Source organism: Schistocerca gregaria, chromosome 7, assembly GCF_023897955.1.
Source record: "Schistocerca gregaria isolate iqSchGreg1 chromosome 7, iqSchGreg1.2, whole genome shotgun sequence".
Classification (NCBI taxonomy): Eukaryota; Metazoa; Arthropoda; class Insecta; order Orthoptera; family Acrididae; genus Schistocerca; species Schistocerca gregaria.
This window is the reverse complement of record NC_064926.1, coordinates 180,550,751-180,565,148: the sequence shown is the minus strand read 5'-3', so window position 1 is coordinate 180,565,148 and position 14,398 is coordinate 180,550,751. Positions and strand designations below refer to the sequence as shown.

Sequence of the window (14,398 nt, the reverse complement as noted above, 5' to 3'; positions counted from 1 at the left end):
TTATAATAGTGACAGTTGGAAAACTGAGTGGCATTCTTGTTGCAATGATGATCTCACTGGTGGCAAACATTTCATGAGGAGGACCGCCACTGGCAAGATTCCTGTATCCGCAAGTAGCCAATTACAGGTACACACGTCAGAAAAACTGGAGAGAAACTATGACGACACAGCGCGAGAACACAGCCTGCGGACGGGACTGAACCCACGGCCGGCTGGTGTGGCCGAGAGGTTCTAGGCGTAGCAGTTTCGAATCCTGCCTCAGGCATGGATGTGTGTGATGTCCTTAGGTATGTTAGGTTTCAGTAGGTCAAAGTTCTAGGGGACTGATGAGTAAAGTTGTCCCATAGTGCTCAGAGCCATTTGAAACCCAGGCCGGAGTCCAGCAAAGGGCTGGTCGAACGGAGTACCCGACACTACAAGAGCAAGTCAACAGCAGCCCTTGTAACAACGGAGTGCAATGAATTTTAGACACAAAGCTCTCGACAGGTCATCTACTAGCCACAATCGAAACAGACACCAAAGAGGAAAAGCAATAGTTAGGCGAAGTCGTCGACGAGTAGACAGTAGTATGGTGGAGATAGTAACGAACGCTACCAGACGAATTAACGACTGACTTTGCAGTTTTTTTGTTTTTTTTTTTTTGTGGGAGGTTTAAATACAGCTTCTCTGGTGGCTCACGGTCTTACTGTCTCGGTGGACAGTAAAACTGTTCCATTCGACAATGATGTCATTCCAAAGACACCATTGGAGTGCACGTCGCAGGTGTGGCGAAAGGACTTGAAGTCCCATACCACCCTCCGACAGTGGAAGTTCAGCTGGCAGTCAACTATTAACTAACTACGAACTACATTACGTATCAACTGTGGTGATTTACGATGGTCGATACCCACCAAGAGATGAGGTCAACATCAACACTTCATTAGTCGCCGTAGTAGTGCTATAGTTACCCATGGTCAGAATCTGAACCTCAAGGGCGGTGAGAGGAACAGGGTGTTGGTGCCACTGCCTTGTGTCAGTGATTTGTAAGCCAGCGACTGTGTCACGTAAGGCTTCTACTTTGGCGTAGAGACGCCTTGCTTTCTCTCTCATGGACGTTTTGAGAGTGGCCATGTCCGTTTCCTTGTGGAGGGTAACTACCCTCGTGAGGGAAGGGGCATGCAGACTCCACCGAAGCACCTTATTCTCTAGGCGCTGGAAGGTCTGCATCTGGGAGGCGTTGTGGAGTCATAGGTGAGGGAGGGGTGGACAACCATCCATTACAGCTGTAGCTGGGTGTCGAGGTTCAGTTCTCTGCTGGTGAACATTGGGTACAACGCTTTTATCAGCTTGAATCCATTTTGGGTTACATGTTTTGTATGGCGATGGAAGAGCAGTTTTTTTATCCATCTGGACACCTAGGTATTTGGTATAGTGGACCATGGGACCTGGACACCTGCAACAGCGATGGTGTGGTGGAGGATGGGGCGCCGTTTAGTGAAGTAGACTGCTGTAGCTTTGGCGGCATTGAGGGTAATTTTGTTGGTACGACACCAGGTCACTGTCGCGTCTACCTCCCTCTGCAAGCGAGCAATGAGCTGGTCTGCGTTTCGGCCAGTTTTACAGAGCTCCATATCATCGGTGTGAGAATATCATTAACATAAATGTTAAAACGGATGGGAGACAGCACAGCGCCCTGAGGGGTACCCATCGATATGTGACGTAAGCTGGAGTGTGGACCTTGCTGAATAATCAAGAAATCCATGATATTCACATAGATGTCGGGGACTGTCATCTATGTAAGCATTTTGAACACAAAATTGTCCTGCCAGATCTTGTCATGCGCGTTTTGCAGGTCCAGGAAAATCACTGGCGTCGACATGGTGGAGTTAAAGCAATTGCTGACATGTTCTGTGACCCTAAGGATTTGGAGTTTAGCCGACAGGTGGGAAGCGAATTGAAACTGTTCCGGACGGATTGTCCCAGCCGCCGCCAGACGCTGACAAAGGTGGTGAAGGATCAATGATTATGGAACCTTGACTATGGTATTCAGAAGGCTAATGGGCCTGTTCTTAGTAGGGACTGTACGATCCTTCGAGGGCTTTGGGATGGCAATCACTGTGTCCTGCTTCCACTGTGGGATAAAAGGCCAGTTGTGAAACAGCAGTTTCGAACGCTGGTAAATAAGACCAACGCCTTGCTTGGGCGTCGGCGGAGGTGTTCATTTAAGATTCCATCCAAACCTGGAGCCGGCTGCAGACGTTTCCGCTTTAGGATCCATTGTATTTCCGCTGGGGAAGCAAGGTGAGAGGCAGTAAATGTGGTCTTTGTCTTAAATCGGCAACAGCCGCTAGAATATCGCGTTTATCTTGGAGTTCATCAGGTGTGAGGTCCTGGATGAGCAATTGGCTCTAGGCCTCAAACTCATCATCCTGAGATTCTACCACATGGAAGGCATCGTAAGTTAAGCCATCCACTCTGTGGATAGGATGCTTGGCCTTCACTACAAAAATCCATTTTGATTTATATTGGAGGGGGAAGGAGGAAACATCTTCCTCTCACTGTTCTGCTTTCCAATCGGCGATCCGGTGGCAGAATTCACGCTGGAGAAACTTCATGCGATGCTTATCCCGAGGATCACGAAATCGCCTTCACCTCGTGCAGTAGCAGTTTTTATGGATTTTGAGTTTGCACACGAAGGGAGGCAAGTCATCGAGTGGGGTTAAAGACCTTGGGAAAATGCAAGTAGAGGTCGACATCGCCTTTTGGATTTTTGTGGTGAGGTAATCAGTAGCACTAACCAGATTGGCAGGCGTTGTTAGGTCGAGATGTTGCCGAGTAGTGTTGTTAACTATCCTGGAAAATTTGTCCCAATCCGTGATGGTCAAGATTGAACTGACGTCTAAAGACAGAGCGTCGTCAATAAGGTGCAGGAACATGGCATCGTGGTCAGAGACCAGATCGTGGAGAGTTTCCTACGAAAACTGCACCGCACTGTTCTTGAAAATGGCCACATCCAGAACGTCCGGCTGTCAGTCAGAGCGGATTCGTATAAGGGTGGGAGAGTGGGGTCCACAGACTGCCAGCGCCAGATTGTCTTCTAGATCAAGGAGGAGTCTGCCCTTGGGATTAGCAACGCGAGATTGCCAAGCCGGATGCTTGGCATTGAGATCTGCCCCAACAATGAGTTTTCCAAATGATGTTAAGGTGCGGAGATCAGCTTCAGGGAGTGGTAGGTTAGAGTGCGAATACGCCGAAGCGAAAGTTACAGCACCCAGGCGAATAGAAACCTTGACTGCCGTAGCCTCTGCATGTTAGAGTGGTTGGAGAACTTCGTGATTATGGGTGAGCGACTTATGCAGAAGCAGTGCCGTGCCCCCACCTAGCGATGGAGTCGGTCATTGCGATAGCAAACCATTTTGCGGAGACGAAAATCGTTGGCTGTTTGCAGGTGGGTTTCCGAGACAAGTAGAATGTCCACATGGTGGTCATAGAGAATGAGCTTTCGATGTGCGGGGGTATTTATGCAGGCTGCTGCATTCAGGTGGCGAGACGATGGCGCACTCGCTACGGGAGTGCAGAGCTGCGGTGAGACATTCTCATATTATTTCATGTGATGTATGGTAGTTATCGAAGACACGATAACTGTTGCGAAGCCCCTGTATCCCTTCATGCTTGACCTCTCCCTGACAACGTTATCATCTTTCAGAGGTATAATTGCCCTTGTATCGGAGGCAGAACGGTGCTACGCTGCTTCGAAGGGCATTATAGCGAACTCACGTTGACGTCTTGGCGACAAAATTCGTCTGATGTAAATCCTATAGAACTAACCTGGGTCGCTGTTGGGAACCTTCACCACATACGCAAATCAGTGCCCCGTTACTTATTCGAATTAACTGTCAGATCACAGATACGAAGAATCATTGATATTTTTCGTTCCAAACACGGACAAAGAAGCTATTGAGCAGGTGGTAATAATGTTTTGACTCATCACTATACAGGGTGTTCGAAAATTCCCCTCAAAAGTTAGTGGGTACATATTTTGAATTGGAACGTACCGTTTCCGTTCTACACGATATTATTGCAGATGTTTTAACATCCAATTCTGCTTGAGGAATTGAATTAGCCGTGATTTACGAGAGTGAGTCAAATGAAAACCTTAATTTTTAAAAAAATATTATTTATTGTACAGAAGTGGTAAAAAGCTGTATCACTTTTCAACATAATCTCCCCCAAGCTCAATTCAAATCCTCCAGCGCTTATAAAGTGTATAAATTCCTTTGGTAGTGCACGCAACCCCTCATGCACCGCGTGGCGTACCTCTTTATCAGAACAGAACTTCTTTCCTCCCACTGCGTCTTTGGGTTGTCCAAACATATGGAAATCACTTGGTGATGAGGGATGGCGCCATTCCTTACTCGCTCTCTTCGCTTCCGGTTGGCGGTAGTGAACCCAGGTTTCGTGCCCAGTAACGATTCTTGCAAGGAAGCCATCACCGTCTCGTTCAAAGCACCGAAGAAGTTCTTCACCAACATCAACACGTCGTTCTCTCATTTAAGCAGTAAGCTGCAGTGGCACCCATCTTGCAGACACTCTGTGAAACTGGAGCTCATCATGCGTAATGTAGTGTGCTGATCCATGACTAATCTGTTAACATGCTGCAATGTCATTCAGTCTCACTCGGCAGTTTCCCTTCACAATGGCTTCAACTGCCGCAATGTTCCGTGGAATCACAACTCGTTGTGCCTGACCTGGACGAGGAGCAACTTCCACTGAATTCACACCATTTGCGAACGTCCTACTCCATTCGTAGACTTGCTGCTGTGACAAACATGCATCACCGTACTGAACCACCTTCACTACGCAAAAACCGAATAACAGAATGCTGTTCTTCCCTGATGCAAGTCGCAAGTGGGGTGGCCATCTTTATACTTATACTGCGACGGTACGTGTGCATCTGCACTATGCTGCCACCTAGAAGCCATTCTGCACGCTGTTTGTAGCACGATTACCAACATGCAGGATAACGGCCCGAAATTTCGATTTGATATTATAAATTTAAGGTTTTTATTTGACTCACACTCGTAGTAACAATTCGAAAGAGAACATAACGAAACATAAATCTGTCACTGAAGCACCTTGGTTTGTATTAATACCTGGACGTTACGTGTTTACGTTATTACAAAACATAAAGGATCCCAGCATACTGTACGTACAGAAGAGTACTGACGAAATACAACAGCGGCTCCATGTGGTGACCATTAAGACAGACATTGCACCTACGAAGAACTTTCTGGTACTCTCCCTCCATCCCACCTGCTGTCTTTTCAATTACTACTGCAGCTACCAGAACTTTTGTTAGCAGTTCTTCCTCTGTCGCTAGAGGAGTCTTGTAACTAAAACTTCGTCTACTGCCTCACAAGAAGTAGGCCATACGATTTAAATCCGGCGATTGCTGAGGCCACGCGGTTGGACCACCGCGGTCCTACCATTTTTCATCATATCGTGTGTTGAGATGTCTCCGAACTGCACATGAGAAGTGAGGTGGTGCATTATCGTGTTAAAACCACATTTCCTGACAGACATTCAGGGCACAACTTCCAAAAACGGGTCCAGTACGTTTTGTAGGAAGATCAAGGACCAGTTAGCTTCAGTGGGAGGAGGTATGGTCAGACCACATTACCGTCCAGAATACGTGCCCTCACGTTACTACCTAACCGGTGCTGAAATCCCTGAACATTCGTGGCTCGAGGGTTTTCCTCTGCCACAACGTAGCAGTTTCACGATTTCCGAACACAATCTCTAGTTAACTTGCATTCATCTATGAACAGAGGTCGACGTGGCAACAGAGGTGTGTCGATGCAGCGGTGCTGTAGACAGAGCGCCGTAGAAAACCTGTAAGACCCATACGGTGTGTACCCTTTGTAACTGGTACGGATGTAATTGTTACTCATGCAGAACGTCCCAGACGGTACTGTGACTAACACCCATTGCACACGCAAATATTCGAAAACTCGCTGACGGGTTCTCTTCAACGCTATGCAGCGTATCTTCTTCAAACACGGGCGTAGGACGTCGCCGTGAAGCACAACAGTCCTGTCTCGTCACGGTGAAGGTGGGTGTTTGTCGGAGCCGCTGCGTAAGAAGGGTAAAAGATACAACCGACTAGCAGCTTTATCGCTCCCTCTAGGTTCGCCCTACGCAAGCAGCATTTGTGTGTTTTGCGAAAACGTTTACCGAACCATGTTCATTGGGCCGGAGATGCACATGCACTTTCACTGAATACATCTGGCAGCAAGATATACATTAAGTGACATCAGGTGACCGTCTAACCTAATAGAGGTCAGCCTGTCTACCCTAATGCACATCAGGGCCAGCAGCTCTGACACTTTTGTATTTGCCGCAACAAACATGGCCGTGTTACACATCTGGATTGAAACCGTCGTAGCAAGGAAAAGGTACGTTTTCAGATAAGTGTTCCTGTTCCCAGTATTATGTATTCACTCCCCACCATAAATCTTAGAAATTTGTAACGGAAATTTCCGAACACCCTGTAGACAACGTATTTCTTTCAACTATGCGCATGGTACTTAAATTATATATGAACACTTCTTCTTCTTCTACTTCATCTTCTTTTCCTTGACCTTCTCCCCGTATCTTCAGGGGCTCGCCATGCTACTTTTCCGGTTTGACGACGTTGGTGGTACCGAGTGGCCGGATGCCCTTCCTGTCATCAGCTCTTTCCTCCAACCACGGCCATCTAACTCACCCTCATCTGTGAATACAATTTGTGTATCACAGCTGTTTGCGTGAAAGTGTCCGAACGTTTTCTGGGGGAATACGTGGGTACCAGATGGATATTAACCTAGTCGGATGTGAGAAACGGCCTAAAAGCCTCATCAAGGATGGCCGGCACACCAGATGTCAGCATTAATCCGTCAGGTAGATTGTATCCGGGAACGATGAGTCTCCCCGCATTCCGCATGCAGCGTGCTAACGTGCGCGGCTTTCGAGGAGTGTCAAATTTCATATGTACATGACGAAGGCTCATTACTGTGACGGAATTATTTTTATATATGTAAACTTGATATGATTACCAAATTGTATGTAGGCTACTCATAAAGTACATTCGACAAGTGTCTCTGGGGCGTTGATGGCATGGTTTGTCTTAGGCATAGCCCATCCACTATATGCCAATAACGCGTATTTTAACTGCTCATTTTAACTGGTTCGTAACAGAACGTCGGTTGCAGGTAATCCTTGAGCGGAGCAACATTGTGTCTTCTCATTGCAAGAGAAGTATGTTCTGACTCTGTAGTAATTCTGTGTGAGTGATATTGAGAATTGTTATGGACATTTTTATTTGTGTTTGTATTGTGCACAGTCAGAATGATAACAAGCATGGTGTTAGAGGTTGTACACCAGATTTAACTATTGTCTTTATCACGTGAACAACATGAAGAGCAAAGACTCACTGCAAACACTGTCTTCAGTTTGATCAAGAAACCTAAAGATCCACCATTACTGAAATCCTGGAGAATATAGAACTGGTGCAAATGCCTTCCGAGGGCACTACTAATGCCGGAAATATATATGAGCTTTTAACTCATGATGTACTTACGAATATATCAAGAGGGTAACTGAAGCAAAAAATAAAGGCTGGTCATTGAAAACAATTATACATCACTTCAGAAACGGCAAGGACAAGAATTATCTACCTCTTTATTACAGACCCTATGAACAACAAGGAACAAAACTTGAGAAATTCAAGGTCATATCGGAGTAATTTTGGTCTACATTTCAAGAGGTAAGGACTAATTGGTTGGTTGTGAATTATGTTCATTTAAGGCAATGGGCGTGCCCAAATCTAGAGCGCTTGTACTGGCGTATCGCAAAGCAAGAACTACATGGCTGCGGAATTTGAAGACACTTCTCAAGATTGTGAGTCGCAAAGTTATGCACTTTGTGACGTACTAAGATGCTCGAGCGCACAAAGAGAGAGACAATTACGTGGTAGAGTTTGGTATTTATTTCACGGCACCATAGTTCCTAATCGTTCAGCAGCTGAAATTCCAAGTACCGACCTTTCTGGATTTAATTATGAAATTCTCAGAGATCGCACACTATCTAGGATGGGCGAGGGAGACACGATTCTCGGGTTGCAATCAGGTCCGAGACATCACATTCGTATACCATTCAGCCTATTATTTCCATGGGAGGTTGATTTCTTTCTCTTCTACTCATTGTCTTCCGTGAAGAAAGTGGTGCATTTGGTCCTCTTGTGAAAAAGAAAGTAATCCTACCTCCGAACGTATACATAATGGCATCAAAATCATAGTTGACACGCGTATTGTTGAACAATAGTGGGACAACTGTCTCATTACAGTGCTGTTGTCTGAGTCTCGATTCATTTTAACTACATCAACAGGGTCTGTTCAGAATTCCAGATAAATACTTATAGGTAACAATGATTCCTCCTTGCACAAAGTCCCTTGTTCAACCTTTGAATGTATAATGTTTTCCCCAGTGGAAAAAGTTCCCTACACGTTTTTATGAGCGAGTTGTACTCGACAACACTGGTACTGAACTCCACAGTCCTAACGCTGTCACCAACCATCACGCAAAGCTATATTTCCAGTTGACGGAAGTGTTTTTCATGTTCGTGACAGTATTATCTACAATACGGATAATAAAAGTTGCTCAACACCCAACAGTGCAATTGCATCATTTATCCATTGCGCATACTGTCGCTTACATTTGTGTTTACGAGATTTCTACCCCAAGACAAACAAGCTGTAACCTCTCCACAAAATAAAATAGCGTAACCTCCCCACAAAATAAAATAATATGAATAATATTCTCATTTAGCGTAACTACCCAACAGTGAAAATATAATACAATGTGACAAACCTATAAACTTTCAATAATTGACAGTCAGTTTAACCTGGTAAATTTTGGACGTCAGCAATGCTGCGTCATGGCCCTGATACATCATTCTGAATAAACTGAAAAATCTTACCTTAATTAGATCGCCGGATAACGCGTATATATCTGCTTCTATAACAAATTTTCCTGGCGCAGCTAAGTGCAATGCTGGCCGATATATTTGTCTTACAAAAAAGGAAAGAATTGACTTTTCCTTTCAATAATCGGGATTGCCAAGGATTGCCAAGGATTGGAGAAATTAGTGAATTCTTTAAATTGAGATAAATGTCAAAAGTTACTTTTTATGAGAAAGATTATTATTAACAGATTTTTTTTTTAAACAGTTACATGGGATCCGCCATCGCTGCACACGACCGGCCCAGCCAACACGATATACCAGACCAGACTGCTCGCTAGTAACAACTTACTCCTACTGCCAAAGCATGTGTCATAATATGTACCTACAGCTAAATGAAATGAATAAGTAATTATCATCATTATGTTTTACCTGTTTCCTGTCCGACCACTATTACACCACTATCTATAAGGCTCACCTACACGTATAACTACTGCTGTAGACAGCTAAAAATTGTGCAGTAAGTATTGAATACACCTGACGTATCCATGGCAGTGTATTTTATTTCAATATTAGTGACTCACATGAGGAATGTATCTAGGTACATTATAAACGGAAAGTTATATCTCTATTTTGGAGAACATAAGATGCCTTTCACGGGCAAGTGCTCTACCATCTCCGCTGCTGGGAACATCCCCCAGGCTGTGGCTAAGCCATGTCTCCGCTATATCCTTTTTTTCAGGAGTGATAGTTCTGCAAGGTTCGCAGAAGAGTTTCTGTAAAGTTCGGAAGGTAGGAGACGAGATACTGGCAGAAGTAAAGCTGTGAGTACCGGGCGTGAGTCGTGCTTCGGTAGCTCAGATGGTAGAGCACTTGCCCGCGAAAGGCAAAGGTCCCGAGTTCGAGTCTCGGTGGGGCACACAGTTTTAATCTGCCAGGAAGTTTCATATTTTGTAGCGTCTATGTCGCAGCTCGTGGGCAAGATCGGATGCTATCTGGATTGCCTCGACTGGCATACACAAAGAAGGTGTGTCACAGTTACTCCGGCCAGCACAATTTCCAGCCCGTCAGCCACTGAAAATATGTGTCTAGCGTTGGTGACAGCGTGACGTGCCATCACTCTCGAGCCACTTCGAGTGTGTGACTCTACCGTACAGCCAAAATAGCATTTACTAACGTACCATCTTCTGCAATCCAAGCTCACTAAGATATATATCAAGCCGGAATATAGCCATTGCTGTAGCGTGTACGCCTTCATGATATACTTAGTTACGTAGACAGGAGAGTGAATGCGTGTGAATAGTATAGCGCACGCTAATCCGGATAGCGATATCACCTTCACGGAGGCACGTCTGTGTATCGACGTAACAGAATCTTAAGAGAACCTAGGTATCACGGAGGATCTTTGCTAGTCAACATAGACGCATTGCCACACATGTGTAGATGATCGTTGCAGACATTGTGAGAAAAATTTTTGACGTGTCTACAGTGCTTTGTGTAATGCTGTATTATTGTAAGGCGTATATCCGCAGGGATGTTCTATCCTGTTTTTGTTCTAGGTCTATGTCACTCTCGCCAAAGCCTCAAACACATTCAATTGTTAGAAACTGAGAGTATAGTGACTGACATTCAATAATAAATCACTACTGGACATTAAAACTGGTACACCAACAAGAAATGCAGATGATAAACGGGTATTCATTGCACAAACATATTATACTAGAACTGACATGTGATTACATTTTCACGCAATTTGGGTGCATAGATCCAGAGAAATCAGTTCCCAGAACAACCCACTCTGGCCGCAATAATGACCTTGATACGCTTGGGCATTGAGTCAAACGGAGCTTGGATGGCGTGTACAGGTACAGCTGCCGATGCAGCTTCAACACGATACCACAGTTCATCAAGATTAGTGACTGGCGTATTGTGACGAGCCAGTTGCTCGCCCACCATTTACCAGACGTTTTGAATTGGTGAGAGATCTGGAGAATGTGCTGGCCAGGAAAGCAGTGGAATATTTTCTGTATCCAGAGAGACCCGTATAGGACCTTCAACATGCGATCGTGCATTATCCTGCTGAAATGTAGGGTTTCGAAGGGATCGAATGAAGCGTAGAGCCAAGGGTCGTAACACATCTGAAATGCAACGTCCACTGTTGAAAGTGCCGTCAGTGCGAACAGGAGGTGACCGAAACGTGTAACCAATGGCAACCCATACCATTACGCCGGGTGATACGCCAGTATGGTGATGACGAATACACGCTTGCAATGTGCGTTCATCGCGATGTCACTAAACACGGATGCGACAATCATGATGCTGTAAACAGAACCTGGATTCATCCGAAAGAATGACGTTTTGCGATTCGTGCACCCAGGTTCGTCGTTGAGTTCACCATCGCAGGCGCTCCTGTCTGTGATGCAGCGTCAAGGATAACCGCAGCCATGGTCTCCGAGCTGATAGTCCATGCTGCTGCAAACGTCGTCGATCTGTTCGTTTAGATGATTGTTGTCTTGCAAACGTAGCCATCTGTGGACTCAGGGATCGAGACGTAGATGCACGATCCGTTACAGCCATTCGTTTAAGATTCCAGACATCTTGACTGCTAGTGATACAAGGCCTTTGGGATGCAGCACGGCGTTCCGTATTACCCTCCTGAACCCACTGATTACATATTCTCCTAACAGTCATTGGATCTCGACCAACGCGAGCAGCAATGTCGCAATACGATAAACCGCAATCGCGATGGACTACAATCCGACCTTTATCAAAGTCGGAAACGTGATGGTACCCATTTATCCTCCTTACACGAGGCATCACAGCAACGTTTCACAAGGTAACGCCGGTCGACTGCTGTTTGTGTATGAGAAATAGGTTGGAAACTTTTCTCATGTCAGCACGTTGTAGGTGTCGCCACCAGCGCAAACCTTGTGTGAATGCTCTGAAAAGCTAATGATTTGCATATCACAGCATCTTCTTCCTGTCGGTTAAATTTCGCGTCTGTAGCACGTCATCGTTGTGGTGTAGCATTTTTAATGGCCAGTATTGTATTTTTTCAGACACAATGACACTAATTTAAAACGAAAATATCGGATGCGGTGGGCATCGGGCATCCTTAAATCACATTTAAAAAATGATGTGCAAAATTATTGGAACACCCGCGACACAACACGTCATCATGCCTGATATTGCATAGGAAACTCTTTGCCATTCAGAACAGCTTCCACACGCCCCGGAACGGATTAATTGAGAGTCTGTATGGCTTCCAAGGGAATTTGTACCATTCTTCCAGCAAAGTAGCAGTAAGTATAAGTACCGATAATGGAAGTGGGTAGCAATCACGCACCCTTCCGTTCAAAGTAGATCACAAAGGCTCGATAAATCCGGTGACAGAGGTGGCCAGGGAAGATGCGACACTTGATGCTCGTGCTCTCAGAATCATTTCTGGAGAATGAGAGTAAACACCCTAACATCGGTTGGACCTGGTCAGCCAAAATGGTCATACAATCCTTGGCAGTAATGCGACCTTTGAGAAGAACCATGGTGTCAATGGATAATCAGTGTACTGCTTCCCAAATCATCATCGCAAGCAGTTATGTTTCGTTCTTGGGACGTGAACTCGATCAGAAGCTAGAAACAGTGAGAAACAAACCTCGTTCGACCAAATAAATTTCTTCCGTTGCTCCATAGCCCAAGTTTTATGGCCACGGTACCAAATTTTCCTGCTGTGAATATTTTCCATAGTAGTGAGTGGTTTTGCAAATGAAACGTGTAAATGGATGACTACTATGATCGGCCAAATACTGAATAAGAAAAGAAAATTTTCAAGCAAAATCTAATCATAAATGTGAAGAAAGGATCGCTTCGCTGCTGCTGTGGCGGCGGCTATTTCTTTCTGGTGGATACTGGCCTCAAATTATAATGACTTCTGAAGTGTTGACGAATAATATATCCACGATATATCACCTCGTGGGCCGAATCGGAGGCAATTCACCTAACAAAGTACGACCACTAACCCTATATTTTCAAGGCATTCGCAAAGCCCATCAAGCTATGAGTTCAAGAATCTGAGAAGTGGCGGCAGTGCTGAGCTTACCTTGTTCACGTGGTCCCTGAGGACGTTCGAGTAGACCATGGCCATGGCCTCTAGCGCCATGAAGGTGATGAAGCCGGTGATCCACGGCACCACCAGGCCCGCGTTCTCCTGCAACAAGGACGCAAAAAAATCATAGTTACTCTCACACTCCCCTTTCATTATTAGAATGACTTTCTAAACACAACGTTGGTTGTCTACGAGCACTTTTGTAACCCATCTTAGACTAACACACGAAGTGCTACATCACCTCTGTTGGCTAAATCTGGAAACTGAGTAACTGGACTCTTACAAATTTGTCTCATACAAATTTATACATATAGGCCGTGGAGTCGATCTTCCGCATCAATTGCTATGTTGTGCCCATGGTAGCGATAAATCAATAATCCCCCGACTTCCCCTTATTTAAAAAGTTGAGCACAGTTTCTAAGTTAAAACTACTTTACAACCGATTTAACGTGTTATATGTTTGACATAGAGACGGTGAAGTCTTCAGGGACATACGGAAAACTCTAATTATGTTGGTTTTAGGATAATTCAATCACGGTTAATTAGTGGAAACTTCAAAATCGAAACTGGTTCCTAAAGGATTCTGGAAGTCGCGACGTGCTCCATTATGAAACACTAGATAACTTGAACGGTGTCATAAGAAAACTAATTTCTCATGCAGCGCGGTGTTTATCACGTGATATGTCGTCCACTATGCGTAGCACAGTAATATAATTTTGCAATACATTCAGTGCTACTTGCAGATATTGTTTGCAAAACGTGTTGCGAATAAAATTAATGGTAAAATAGTAATAAATTAGAACGCAATGACTGATTCAGATTTTTTTTGTATCAGCATCGAAAATATAATAAGCGGTAAACCTTTTTCCTTTCATTATTTCGTGAAACTATCAGCAAAAACTTTCGAAATGGTCTGAAATTAAGTTTGTTAGAAATTGCTAAGTGCTCTCATTTCTCAAATAGTGAGTGAACCTATAGTGTGGGTATTTTGCGCCCAGAGATCTCTGTTGTCTCAGCACATACACACAGTTATAACTTTAATGGTTGACTTTTGTGTTACACTTTTACGTAAGACTACATTACTTAAGAAGTACATTGTGAGAGCATTCTATATTTTCTTGTCGCTATAATTGTATAAAAAACTGAAAATAAAATTTTTGCTGATATTGGAAGCCGAAGTATTGTGAAATGTCTTTCTTGGCGCTGGAGGCCCACCGTATCTATACGTCACTGCGCCCGCATCGACGCCTAGGTGACTTGCAAATAGGAAGAGCTTTTATAGTTCGTAATTTTTCTGTGCCGGGGGTGTTTATTGAATA

General features: G+C 44.6%; 1 protein-coding gene across 3 annotated transcripts in view; it reads right to left on the bottom strand.

Annotated features, from left to right (window-relative positions):
• The window catches only part of LOC126281604 (uncharacterized), a 1,096,782-nt gene that overhangs the window by 77,172 nt on the left and 1,005,212 nt on the right, over positions 1–14,398 (bottom strand). For all 3 annotated transcript variants that reach the window (XM_049980710.1, XM_049980711.1, XM_049980709.1), the window contains one exon: positions 13,074–13,181. In XM_049980710.1, the coding sequence (XP_049836667.1) occupies positions 13,074–13,181 (108 nt within the window). The remainder of the gene's footprint in view (positions 1–13,073; positions 13,182–14,398) is intronic.